The 14,500-nt window shown below is 41.1% G+C and overlaps 1 protein-coding gene across 2 annotated transcripts; it reads left to right on the top strand.

Moving 5' to 3' along the window:
* Positions 1–3,124: 3,124 nt before the first annotated feature.
* Positions 3,125–5,542, top strand: LOC26536040. Of its 2 annotated transcripts, none has more exons than XM_043206938.1 (2): positions 3,125–3,238; positions 5,172–5,542. In XM_043206938.1, the coding sequence occupies exons 1-2, from the start codon at positions 3,140–3,142 to the stop codon at positions 5,442–5,444; spliced, it is 372 nt and encodes a 123-aa protein (XP_043062873.1). In that variant the 5' UTR covers positions 3,125–3,139; the 3' UTR covers positions 5,445–5,542. The 2 variants fall into 2 exon arrangements, with proteins under 2 accessions (XP_043062873.1, XP_015052950.1); XM_015197464.2 differs by lacking the exon at positions 3,125–3,238 and adding an exon at positions 4,961–5,111.
* The last annotated feature ends 8,958 nt before the right edge of the window (positions 5,543–14,500 follow it).

The raw sequence follows: 14,500 nt of genomic DNA, 5'->3' as shown, positions 1-14,500 counted from the left end.
TGGCAAGTTGCAATAATGGCTTTAAATTTTTATTAGATGACGACGCTTATGCGCCTTAGTTGCCTACAGTTGTAGCCTGGCTCCCAGCTCCTTCTGCTCCTTGGATTCCTGGAATCCTCCACTCCTCGACGCCTCGAGTCCTTGCATCCTGAAATGCTGAAATACTGAAATGTTGTTGAGAGTTTCAGTGTGGATATGTGTGTGTGAACAGTGCATGGCAGTTGTTCACGTCGCACTGGCCACGTGTTCAGACACACTTATGTGTATATTAGTAGCCAGGAGGTGTAAAAAGGAGCTGCCACAGCCATGCAGTGGACTCTCGAGCTGTTTATGTGTAAATATGTACACTAATTACCAAAAATGAGGTAAATAAAAAGGCCAGCACAGGTGGACTTAAGGTCGTTGAGGAAATACGCTTGCAATCGAAAGGTTTCAGCCTTTTTGGAAATAATACATATTGCTTATGGCGAGTCTGCTTGGTAAGTCCCTATGTGCTAGGAATTAGGATGAGGAACTTATGATTCCAAAGGTTAAATAAAAAGATATACATATATTGACTTACTTGTTTATTATCAACATGAATGAGCAACAAACCAAACCGAACTTTAACAGAACTGCCTAATAGTTAAATGTAGTAGGTGTGGCTTCGCCCAATTTAAAGCATAATTTGCAGAGCGTGTATTCCCCAAGTTCGCCATTTGGCATACGGCATTTGGCAACTGCAACAAAGCGAATTAAAGTGTTTGTGAGAATACCAGTTTAGCTAGTGGCCCCCGAGCGTATGCTAGACTTTATTTAATGCGGCTGTTGCCTGTCGCCTAATTCGCATAATTACGCGCTTATTATTTTTGCCAACTGTCGTTGTATCCGTGTCTCTAGTTGTAGTTGTATCTGTATCTGTATCTCTGCCTCTATCTGTATCTGTGTATGTGTCTGTCTCTGCAGCTGTATCTGCATCTGGGCCCACTCCGCCCTGGCGGCCTGTTGCTATCTGTTGCTCCCACTTTGCGAGCGCGTAATTTTATTTAGCTTTGCGTGCAGAGATGTAATTGTGTTATTTGCTTGATTTTATTATTTGCCCCGAGGCCGCAGGCGGCACAGCCGCACCTAGCGGCCATAATTAACCAAATAAATAAAACAGTCGAAAACCGAACTGACTGCTGGGTGGTTGCATTTTATTCGCGTTTATCTATGGGTTTACTATGGGCGGGCTGGTAAAACTAATACGGCAGCATCGGCACTCGCATTCGATGTTGTCACATTTTTTAGCTGACTTATTTGCCATTTGGCCGGCGGTGTTTGTTTTGGGGTTTTTAATGTCCTGGCCTGCAGGGACCAAAGCAAATTAAATGGCTGTCAAATGTTGTTTTATTTCAGCTGGGTGGCTTTTTGTTTGCGGAACTACTTATTGGCATGTTTGCGAATTCGGTTTCGCAAATTCAGTTTGCTTGTTTTGGCACTGCCATTATGAAGTTGTGAGCATAACTAATTGAAAAGTTTTTTTCCCCACCATGTTGCTGGCGTATTTTTAGCTTGGTCAGTGTGAAAATGTCGGAGATTTATTCTATTCCATTTCTCTTCAAGGCTCTTGGCAAAGTCATATTTAAAACTTGGGAATTCATTAGAAAAGTATGTAAGCTACTGAGTTGTAAATTTGGTTGAACCAAAGCGCGTAGTTCAAAGTTACGAGTATTATAGGGGATATCTTTAAATTTGAATATTATTTTTACATTATTTTATATATAATTTATATACTTGATTTGTTGAAAAGTATGTAACAGGTAGAAATAGGCGTTTCCGACCATATAAAGTATATATATTCTTCATCAGGACAGAGTTTGCGAGTCCGACTCCGCTCTTGATCCTGACTACTTTATATGGTTCTGCCTGTTAAATAATAAGTATAAGGTATAAGTATCAAAAACTTGTTATTAAACATTATAATAACTAATTTATTACGTTAATCTAATGTTTTCTCTTGATCAATATAAGGTGTAAATGGTGCTTCACAATAACTTGAGATCTATACACATTAAAAATTAGTCACGAACCTTGGGAATCGTAAAACTCTATAAATGCGGCTACTTATTCTATGAGACATGCGCTAATTCTTATAAAATGTGCCTGATATGCAGTTGACTGCAGTCTTGAAAGACAGTCTCCAAAATGAACAGGCTTTATGTCGTGGCTATCATGCTGACCATGGGTCCGTTATCGGTTTATTCTGCTGAAGTAAGTAACAGAAAAGTTTGAATTTCAATATAATGAAAATATGCCAATGTTCAACAGGAAGACGATGCAATTAATTGTGTTAACGAAAAGATAGTCCCTCTTCAAAAAGATTATGCACACCCTTGCGTTGCATTTTGTTTATATAATATTTTGAGAAACGTTTCAAATATAGGTTTACCTCAAATATCGGACTTTGGGTTATGTCCCTATTCAAAGGGCACAGATGTATGCGAGTTCGCCCAAGGAATACAAGAGTGCTTTCCAAAAAATTTAGATGTAAATTTCTGGGTAAAATTTTTCCATAAGCGTAATAAAATTCCAAATTAGGATATTTGAATGGATTGAATTTATACATATTTGAATTTTTTATTGTTATAGCCAGTTTTTGTGTAGAGAGGCTCGTAAAGATCAATAATTTGGACAACATTAAAAATCCTTAGTATTCGTAAAAATCGCCTAAGGGAAAACTTAGAAGGTTATACATTTTTACAGTTCATCCATGCATTATGAATTAAAAAAATTGTTTAATGAGAAGAAGGGCATGTTTTTTGCTCAGATTGCCACGCCCAATTAAACACTCACAAACCGTCGAAAACTGCCACGCCCACACATTTTGATAATGTATCGATATTTTTTAATTTTCTGTTAGTCTTGTAAATTTCGATATTTTTTGAATTTTATTATTTTTTGGCCCATTTCTATGGATATGTCAAGAAGTTGATTGTTGAACTTTCTCGTTCGCTGAGTAACGGGTATCTGATAGTCGGGGAACTCGACTATAGCGTTCTGTGATTTACAATAGCTGGAAATCTATACAAATTAAAATTTCGTCACGATCCTTAGGAATCGTAAAAGTCAAAAATTGCGGCTACTCATTCGATGAGACGTGCGCAAATTTCTATAGAAGATGGATGCTATGCAGTTGAATTCAGTCTTAAAATTCAGTCTCCAAAATGAACAGGCTTTCTTGGTGACCTACGGTCCACTATTGGTTAATTCTGTTGATGTAAGTAATAATATTGCATTAATCCGGAAATTGAATTATGTTTATATTCAGAACCAGAGGCGGATTGCAATCCAGTACGCAATGAAGGTTGGGATGACCGAATATATCATTCCAAGTAAAGTCAACTGTTTCAATCTTTGTCAACTTGAGATGTACAAAGTGATTGTCAATGGATCTGTCCACATACCTCATATACAGAATGCACAAAAAAATTGCGTCAAGTTAAAGGAGGATGACAAATGCGTCCTCGCAAATAGACTAAAAAGATGTCTACAAGTCAGCCTAAGCCTTAAAGAGATGGAAGAGTTTGCCTATCTATATTTCATTTTATAATAAAAATTATAATAACTAATTTATTACCTTAATCTAATGTTTTCTCTTGATCATTAATGGTGCTTCACAGTAACTTCAAATCTTTACACATTAAAATTTAGTCACGAACCTTGGGAATCGTAAAAATCTATAAATGTGGCTACTTATTCTATGAGACATGCGCTAATTCTTATAAAATGTGGCTGATAAGCAGTTTACTGCAGTCTTGAAAGACAGTCTCCAAAATGAACAGGCTTTATGTCGTGGCTATCATGCTGACCATGGGTCCGTTATCGGTTTATTCTGCTGAAGTAAGTAACAGAAAAGTTTGAATTTCAATATAATGAAAATATGCCAATGTTCAACAGGAAGACGATGCAATTAATTGTGTTAACGAAAAGATAGTCCCTCTTCAAATGCATTATGCACACCCTTGCGTTGCATTTTGTTTATATAGTATTTTGAGAAACGTTTCAAATATAGGTTTACCTCAAATATCGACTTTGGGTTATGTCCCTATTCAAAGGGCAGAGACGTATGCGAATTCGGCCAAGGAATACAAGAGTGCTTTCCAAAAAATTTAGATGTTACTTTCTGGGTAAAATTTTTCGATAAGTTTATAATTTGAACTTTTTATTGTTATAGCCTGTTATACAACTCAAAATTAATAAAAAATTGATTACGAAATTATTTTTGTGTAGGGAGACTCGTAAAGACAAATAATTGGGACAGCATTAAAAATCCTTAGTATTCGTAAAAACCGACTAAGGAAAAACTTAGAAGGTGATGAATTTTTACGGTTCATCCATGCATTATGCACTAAAAAATGGTTAAATGAGAAGGTTGTATTCACTTCATAAATAAAATATTAAAAACGTTTAACTTATTCATTTTGTTTCAATATCTTGAGCTAAATCGATCAAATATTTATATGTCTCAACAAATTGATTAGTATTTTTCATCAGATTTTGTTGTTTAAATTATTTACCCTTTTTCTATATCTTTTAATACCTGTTCTTCTAAGAGTAAAAGGTCATAGGGTTCAGACTAAGCATGCAGATTCCAGAGACGTCAACGCAGGGCAAGTTTTTTACTCAGATTGTCACGCCCACTCAAACACTCACAAACCGTCAAAAACTGCCACGCCCACACATTTTGATAATGTATCTATATTTTTTAATTTTCTGATAGTCTTGTAAATTGTGATATTTTTTGAATTTTATTATTTTTTGGCCCATTTCTATGGATATGTCAAAAAGTTGATTGTTGAACTTTCTCGTTCGCTGAGTAACGGGTATCTGATAGTCGGGGAACTCGACTATAGCGTTCTGTGTTTTACAATAGCTGGAAATCTATACAAATTCAAATTTCGTCACGATCCTTAGGAATCGTAAAAGTCGATAATTGCGGCTACTTATTCGATGAAACGTGCGCAAATTCCTATAAAATATGGATGCTATGCAGTTGACTGCAGTCTTCAAAGTCAGTCTCCAAAATGAACAGGCTCCTTGTCGTGACTTTCCTGGTGACCATCGGTATACTATTGGTTAATTCTGTTGATGTAAGTAAAACCAATATTTCATTAATCCGGAAAATGTATTATGTTTTTATTCACAACCAGATGCAAATTGCACACCAGTGCGCAGCGAAGGTTGGGATGGGCAAATATGTCGATCGAAGTAAAGCCAACTGTTTCAATCTTTGTCAACTTGAGATGCACAAAGTGATTGTCAATGGATCGGTCCACATACCTCATATACAGAATGCACAAAAAAATTGCGTCAAGTTAAAGGAGGATGACAAATGCGTGCTCGCCAATAGACTAAAAAGATGTCTACAAGTCAGCCTAAACCGTAAAGAGTTAGAAGAGTTTGACTATATATATTTGATTTAAACATGCTTTTCCAACGAAAAGTTCGTTTTTACTTCGCAGATAAAATATTAAAAAAATTGCTATTTAACATTATTAAAACTTATTCATTTTGTTCAAAATGCCTTTAAACAGAAAGACTAGATTTAAGGTTACTACTCTTGCTTCCTAATTGAATAATTATAGATGGTCGAATGACTTACAAGGTAATGTGAAAAACGCACATACTTTGCGAAATATTTATTGTCTTTCCGCCGCGTTCAGGAATAATTACTTGACAAGGCTTCAATCACAAAGCATCCGGGCTTATGAAAATTAATTTAATCACCTACCAAACATTGTTGAAGTCAAACTTATTGATGGCTTTGGGCACCGGGAAAATCTCTCTGGCGCACAAGCTATAGTACAGTGCCCGAAATCGAATTGTCTCCAACAGGAGGAGTTTCACCTGAAGGCCCTGACTGCCGCAGCGGCAATAACCGCAGCAAATTACATTTATTCAAGTTCCGTCACATCAAACGTTTAGGCCACCCACCACCCACCGCCCATCGCCCATCGCCCATCGCCCATCGCCCATAGGGCCATAACTCTGGCAGACAACCTTGAGCAACAATTGCCCATCTAATTCACTCAGCTGCTCACCTGTTCTTCAGCTTCTTCACCAGCTCACCAGTTACCTGTTAGCTGCTGGCTGTTAGCTGTTGTCTTGGCCCACATTACCTGGCCCTCTTAGCGGCGACAGCGTGATTGGCATCATCGGCATCGGACGACTTCGACTGCCGGCGGCGCAGTTAATGTTGTCTGATTTCATTAGCGCTGCGCAGCTTCCATTACCTCTCCTCACCTGCCGCCCAAGCGGCGTATTGTCATTGGCGTCTTCGTTTTTGGCCTTAACACTCGCGTGTGCCGGCGGGGTCAAAATGGCCCTGGGGAGCATTTCAAGCCAAAGGATTCATTTACAGCCAATGTTATTGGATCAATCAATGGGATTTTTACAAATCACAATAAAATTGTGTTTTTGAACTTTCCTAAACAAATATGCACAAATAAGCACGAAATGGCATCTCATGACGAGTAATCACAACAAATTATAATTATCCATTACAGCAATGTACGCATTTGAATAATGTCATTGAAACTTATTTAAATATTCTTAAAGCACACACAATAATTGTAATCTACCCCATGGTGTAATGGTATCAGTTGAATTATTTTGTAAAATAGTATAATTGGTGTTTTGCAACTGCGAGGTAAGCGTCAACAATTAAATAATTATCATAAATTCATAGCAAGCTACCGAAATGGCCGCACTGTGGGGTTAATAAAAACACGTGTAATTTATCTCTTGCTCTTTCGTTTTCATTTTCGCCCATCTGGTTCGCACGCCAATTAACCCCCCGAGTGCCAAGTGTCCCGCCACCACCCCCCGCCCCTTCGGGCTTTTTACATGAACTTGAATGAGGTTATTGGTATATTATTGGTTTTCCTTCTCCCGTCGACATTGTCGTCGATACCATAATCGCATTTGTATGCCGCTCTTTATGGCCATGTATTTATTTATTTCGGCATTTTCCCACCCATACTCCATACCTCATACCTCCATACAAATGCTTGTTGCGGCTAATTTGCTTTTATTATTCGCGTTAAATTTTATGCCCACGCTTATGGATACTTCTAATAAAATGTCGAGAGCAGAAATTGAGACTTGCTGCGATGCTGCGAATTAGCCGAAAGTGTTTTCCTATCATTCTGTGTCGTGCATTTTAATGGCCAGTTTAGGACAAGCCAGCTGCTCCCATTGGATTTCCTCGATTCTAATGAGGCGTGTCGATGTTTTTATACAGCCTATTAAAGATGCGGAGCAAAAGCCAATTTAAGTTCTATAAAACAAAAGTAAAACAAGAGAGAACGCTATAGTCGAGTTCCCCGACTATATGATACCCGTTACTCAGCTTGTGGAAGTGCGAAGGAGGTCTTCAACACTGACAGTTTTTGGCGGTTTGTGGGCGTTGAGTGGGCGTGGCAAAAAGTTTTTTGGCAAATCGATAAAAATTTACAACACCAATACAGAAATGAAAAAATATTAAAACATTTTTCAAAAGTGTGGGCGTGGCAGCTTTGGGCGGTTTGTGGGCGTTAGAGTGGGCGTGGCAAAAAGTTTTTTGACAAATCGATACAAATTTACAACACCAATACAGAAATGAAAAAATATTAAAACATTTTTCAAAAGTGTGGGCGTGGCAGCTTTGGGCGGTTTGTGGGCGTTAGAGTGGGCGTGGCAAAAAGTTTTTTGACAAATCGATACAAATTTACAACACCAATACAGAAATGAAAAAATATTAAAACATTTTTCAAAAGTGTGGGCGTGGCAGTTTTGGGCGGTTTGTGGGCGTTAGAGTGGGAGTGGCAGCATGATTCGACAAACTTGCGCTGCGTCTATGTCCCTGGAGTCTGTATGCTTAGTCTCAACTTTCTAGCTTTTGTAGTTCCTGAGATCTCGACGTTCATACGGACAGACGGACAGACGGACAGACGGACAGACGGACGGACAGACGGACATGGCCAAATCGACTCGGCTATTGATCCTGATCAAGAATATATATACTTTATATGGTCGGAAACGCTTCCTTCTGCCTGTTACATACTTTTCAACGAATCTAGTATACCCTTTTACTCTACGAGTAACGGGTATAATTACTTCATATGTAGCATTAAAGCTCTAACACAAGCCAAACACATTACAGTAATGTGTATTTTGGATTTGCATAACAATAAATAAGTACAGGAAACTACACTCAACACTACCTGAAATACTATATCTGAAAATCCCAATTCATATGCAAACCTATAAAATGTAACACAATACCCCCTGTTGTTTTACTCTCCGAATTTTGAAGCTAAGTAAATTTGTGCCCCTCTCCTTAATTAAAGTGAGGGGAAGATTTTCAATTATATGTGTGACCTATCAGTGACAACAAATAAACAAGAAGGCAACAGGGAGTGAGTGAGTGAGTGAGTGAGCCTGCCACACAGGTCCTTCCTGCATTTGCATATGTGCCATAAAAGCGGGCAACGCATAACTTCCAAACCAAGAACTGGCATCCCCATTTCGGTGACGGCGCACTCGTATTTTGCCCATTTTTGCCCACTGGCAACGACCCCGCAGCTGGGGCGTTTGTTTTTTATGCCACACCTCGATGCAAATCATTGCCACATCTGACGCACATGTGGCACGTAACAGACAAACAGACACTGAGGCACACACAGAAACACAGCTACACAGGCACACAGATACACACGCACACAGCTACACAGACAGATCGTTGCGACAAGCTCTCGTTGTCGTGGTCGCTGCTGCTGGATTTGTCTGTTTTGTGATTGTTGTTGTCGGCGGTAAGGGGGTCTCCACCGGGAGGGAGGTGGCGGTGCTGGCTCCAGAGCCCCATCCTCTGCAGCATCCTAGCCCCAAATCCCTGCCACCATTCATTTCTCCATACTTTGCCGCGACATTCTGTAGGCGCTATGGCGTGCGAAATTGTAAATTTTTCGTCAGATGCGACTACCATCCCCATTCGAATCCTATGTCCATTGCCACACTCAGCAAAAAACCGCACCACTTGTTGCGCTTGCTTAAGATGAAAATGCTTACAGGCTACCCAATGCATTTAGAAATGGGTCTTATTCCTCGAAAAATATGTATTAGCAGTAAAAACAGTTGCATATATCTAAGCACCCACCTCTTTGTTTAAGTGTATGTACAGTGTACACACGGCATTTTTTGTTGGCATCGTTGTTTGGTGTGTATATGCATTATTAAGAATACACTCAGCTGTCAGCAAGTGAACGTCTGGTGTCCCAATCTCTGTTTGCAGTTGTGCTCCTCCGGCTTGAGATTCCTCCATGGCTTCCACGGCTTCCATGGCCACAACCTCAACTCAACTCAACTCAACTCGACTCAACGCAAGTCAAGTCGGCGACTCGATGACTTTGGCCTGGAGTCGACCCATTTGAATTTTTAAATTTATTTGCGAGGCTTTTTTGCGCGAGTGCCGCTGTTGTTTGGGGTATAGAAGAAAGAGGATAGAGGTATGTACACTTGATCCAAGGGTCCTTGATCCAAGGGTTGTCTAGTCAAGGTCGCGCCGAAAAAAGGGCTTTCAAAATGTCAGGGACTTAAAGTCAGTTCTCCAAATTCTCTGGGCTGTCATATTGGGGTGCCCCGATGCTAATGACCAGCCAAAAAACGATTGAACTCATAACTGGCAGATTTTCAGCTACGTGCACAAAGTTGCGCTTCAGATTTTAGTATTTCAGTTTGAAAGTTCAGCTTTTGACCTGCTCGTGGCACAGAGGGCTTTTTGCCCCTGGCGTGGCTTGCAATAAAAAAAATTTAAAAAATGGGGAACAGTGGCACAAACAACATTTCACATTTGCAGGCGAAAAAGCAGCTGAGTTGCCGCTTTCCTATTTGCTTTTCATTTTCATTAGAAAAAAGCGCGAGTGCAACTTTCGTACTTGTGGCCATTGCACATTGCACATTGCACACGTGTTCACAAATATTTGCGGTACGTGGCCGCACACCTTTTGCCCAATGAACCCCGCGTTTTTGTGGAATATAATTTGATGCCCTGCCTTTCCTTGTGTTTTCATAGTATGTTTTTAATAATCCAAGGGGGGGCTTCTTCCCAGCCTTTTGTCGATTTTGATGGACGCACAGAGATGCTTGCGCTGAGTGGAATTTCTATGAAACACTGCGGCCAGATGCGTACATACCATTTTCCTAACCATTTTCCACGGTCGCTTTGGCATCTGATAATTTCCACGATTTTCATCGCTGGCCGTGGCAATTTGATTTTAGTTTTCACCATGATGCCACGTTCGGGCCGTCTATCGATGCGGCTTTTTGGCCGATATTGAAAGGGGAAATTTAATTTCGAGGTGAAACCGTAAAGTGTTTGGTCAGTGCAAGGGGTGGTGGTAGGGAAAGGGGTAGGGGGTGGAGGTCCGAGGTCAGAGGTCGGGGGTCACTGCCTAACGTTTGGCCGATACTTAAAGCTAAAGCCCGTTTTGCGGTTATTGCAAACTGTTTGGCTTTGCAGCAGCATTTTGCTGTCATTTATCGTGGCCCCCTGTGCCCGTCGGTGGGTGGTGGTGGGCAACTGCGGTGAGGGAAATACCGTGAAAATTCGGCAAAGGCCACAATCGACTGTCTGCTTATGTGTGTGTGAACTGTCATTTATTGTTGTCTACTTTTGGGGCAAATATTTGCACCCGCCTGCTTTTCGGCTGTCGTTTATTGGTGATTACTTTTTGCCAGTTGATTTCGCTGTTTACCATTGCAAACTTGCTCTATTGCTGGTGAAAATGCATTTTCCATTATCTGCGCAGTGCGGTGGCCGTATAGATGCCTACCTATACAAATGCTCCCATTTCGTTTATAATTTTTGTATATTTTCCACTTTATGTGCAATTGACCCATGCAGCTTGGCTTCCAAAGTATTGCCACTACTCTAACCAACTTTAACTAACTACTCTTAACTGCCGCTTGGGTTTCATAATTAAAGCTTAGGGACAGCAATGCATTTAAGCACCTCAAATAAATAAGTGAAATGCTCAACTCTAACGCCTGCAGAACACAAGATGTGGCTTAAGTAAGTAACTGCTAACTTTCCACACTCAAGATGCCAACATTAAAGCTTCCTTAACTTGGCAGTGCCAATAAACACTCAATGACAATATGTAAATGATGCGATTTTCTGATGCCACACACGAGGCTCTTAAATTTCGGTGTGCATTTCCTTAAATTTCTGCCCATGCTGCCGAAAGTGGTTGAGCTCATCAATTTATTGTATAGACCACGTTTAAGCTGGCCAATTTAAAAGTTGGCCAGTGGCACTTGCCTGTTTGCGTTGTCCTGTTTCTGTTTTGGTAGCTTATTTTTTGTTTTCAGTTTTCTGCACTGGCACTGGCTCACTGGCTTTTGGGCGATTCTGTTGCATGAATTTCTAGACGGGCTATTTATTATTGATATCGTTACCGTTTAAGCGCACACTTTATGGTATTTTGCAGTGTTATCTGTGTAGTCCAAGCACCTGGATGTAGGATGCAGGACGCAGGATGCAGGATGCAGCTTGGCAAATTCAATTGCATATGGCTGGGGGAATACATGGCTAAATATCGGGAAGGGAAATCGGGGGAATGGGGAATCGGGGCATGGTATATAACTTTTCCACAAGCTGCAGTGCTCCGCTGCACGCTGACATGCAAAGCGGCAGAAAAATAGTCTGGCAAAGTTGCCAGTCAGAGCAAATCGCAGATAGTCAGCTAGTCAGATGCGAAAGCTCCTTATATATATATTTCTTTTCTGCTATCGGAGCTATCTTAAAGATTTTTAACTACCCGCACACTCGCACCTACGACGGCAAACTTGTCGAAAATATATACGAAAATTGTTTAACAAGTTGAAGGCTGACTGGCAAAGTTTTTCACCTGCTCAGCTTTCCGGGTGGAAATCGGGTTGGTACAGAAATGAAATAAAATGGAATAAAATAAAATAAAATAAAAACAGGAGGGTAGCGAAAGTTTGCAATGATCCATAAGTTTTTCCGTTGCGCTTACAGCTGAGGAACATTTTCCGGGCAACTTCAGTTTCGGCTTTTAATTAAATAATTTTCTGCCAACAATGTTGGACAGCTGGCTGCATTTATTGTGCTACTACTCATCATTCCCCTAGTTCCATCTAGTTACATACATCTATACATAAGTACATTCCATCGCTTTACGGATGTGCAATTATTTCGGCTTGCAAAATATTTAACTGCATTTCCTATTGATTTTTGTGCTTTGTAATCAAGTTGCCTGAGAGGCAAGCAGGAAATTGCCGATCTCCTGCAATTGTTGTGCCCCACCTAGGCTAGATGGGCCCGGTGCCATCGAGGATGACTTGCTCCGGGTATAACCAGGAAGTTGTCTTCCCCCCGAATTCTACCATCCACCATCCACCAGTCCGCCCGCTCAAACACATGGCCCTGTCAATAGAAGATAGAAGAGGACCTGTGGAAATGAGTGGGGGCTGGGGGAAAAGTTGCATCGGTCCATCGTTTATAGCAATTTCATTTGACTTCTCGTTCTTGTTTGCCGACGGTCAATAAATGAGCGTAATATTTGGACTTTGATTCCTCCGGCTAAACTGACGACGGTGATGCAGTTTCAACTTGCAACTTGCAACTTCCAGGTTGCTAGTCACCATCTACAATTACCAGTTGCCAGTTGAAAGCTCAACAATGCCCCCCCACATATTACGGCTCAACTTTGTCTGTCGCACGGGAAAAGTTGGCTTGGGCAAAGTTGGCCTGGGATACACAGGCGTGTTTGTCGGTGTAAATGTTGTCATTTGATATATTACGTTTATTATTATGTGGCAGAAGTAGTGTCATTCTTAATTTTTCCCCTTACCAGAAAACCAAACTCCATTTTTTCCCTAATAGATACTAATGCATAGTATTACATCGCTTTTAAGAGGATTTTTCAGTTATGTAATTAATGTGATTGTTTCTGCAATTCTACGTTGTTATTTACGATTATGTGATGCCAAATACCAGTAAAGTAATTTACAACATTTCCCAATGAGCTTGATAGTTCAAAAGAGTATGTTAATGCCATGCAAGTCGGTTGAATGAATAATTCTGACCATAAAGTTGCATGGCAGTAAAGCCAAAGCAATTTGATAATGCCCACAAATGTGAATCCTAAAGGACAGCAGTGTGTTGCAATCAATGTTTTTTCACAACTTTCGGATGAAAAATGGCATTTTCTTGATGCTTAGCTTAAGTGACAGTACAAGTGTCGGGCGAAGGTGCTTGGAAAATGCCTGGGAAAACCACTTGTCCGAACTTACTTAACACATGGCGACACAACTCACACATTCACATGCAGACACTCACACACACGCACACACACACACAGCGACAAAATGCTGTGCAGTTGCGGAAAGTATGCAACATTTTTCTACGAAAACGTGGTCGCCAAGATGCTGCAAATAGTGCCAGGGAAAAGTGGGGCAGGGAAAACTGTGATGGGGTGGCCTTAGTTAATTCGCCGCCCACAACAATGGAACTGCAACGACAACAACAACAACAACAACAACTGTGGCAATTGTAGCGCCAGCTTCTCTATTGTATTATGACAGCAGCTGCACCTGCAAGTATGCAGTGATTGTGATTCTTTGCTTTCTTTTTCTTTTTTTTTTGCTAGTTCACTCGCCTGCGAAACCCCTTGAAAAACAGTAAACAAAGAGCAGGACAATAGTGGACGGGTGGGTGGTGGATGGTGGGTGGCTGGCTGGGCAGATGGGTGGTAATGCCCTGCCATGGCATGTGTTCATTGTCCAAGAGCAGTTCATGCCTGGCTACGCATCCCCGTGTGTGTGTGTGTGTATCTGTGTGTGTGTAGTGGGGGACAGGACAGGTCGGGCAGTTGGCATATCAACTGGTCGGACATGGTGTAAACACGTTTAATGTTGTTGCCATTGTCGTTGCCGTTGCCGTTGCCATTGCCATCGCATGGCTGCAGTTGCTCCTCCTGGCAAGCTGGCTGGCTGGCAAGCTGGCGAGTCCTCGGAGTCACGGACCCGTGGAGCCACCTAGCCTCCTAGCCACGGAGCTCGTCCTCTTCTGGCGCCGTCTCCTTTGCCACGTTTAATTTAATCTACTGGCCAAAGCTGCAGCCGCTACCTTGACATGGTCTGCACTTCAATCTGCATGCACAGTGAAGCCTGTCTAAAACCGAATCGTTGGTAGCCCACATGCTACATTCCAAAATTTGATTTGTTCAAGTAAGATCATCATAGTCAGGCGTTCTCAAGGGAGGCTATTAGTTTTCAGCATGCTAGCTAACAAGAAATCGAGTTCTAAGCAGTATCCACTGTAGTTTGCATCCTGGCTGCTCGAGTGCACCGCAGGTCCATTTAACTTAGCTTTGGCAGTGGCAGTGGCAGTTAGTAGCAGTAGTGGTAGTGGTAGTGTAGTAGTGTTCCAGCTAGCTGGCCTCCATCTCCACTTCCTCGACTTGGTGCATCACTC

The sequence above is a fragment of the Drosophila yakuba genome, chromosome 2R, assembly GCF_016746365.2.
Source record: "Drosophila yakuba strain Tai18E2 chromosome 2R, Prin_Dyak_Tai18E2_2.1, whole genome shotgun sequence".
Lineage (NCBI taxonomy): Eukaryota > Metazoa > Arthropoda > Insecta > Diptera > Drosophilidae > Drosophila > Drosophila yakuba.
Note: the sequence above shows the minus strand (reverse complement) of the source record. Positions and strands in the feature narration are given on the sequence as shown.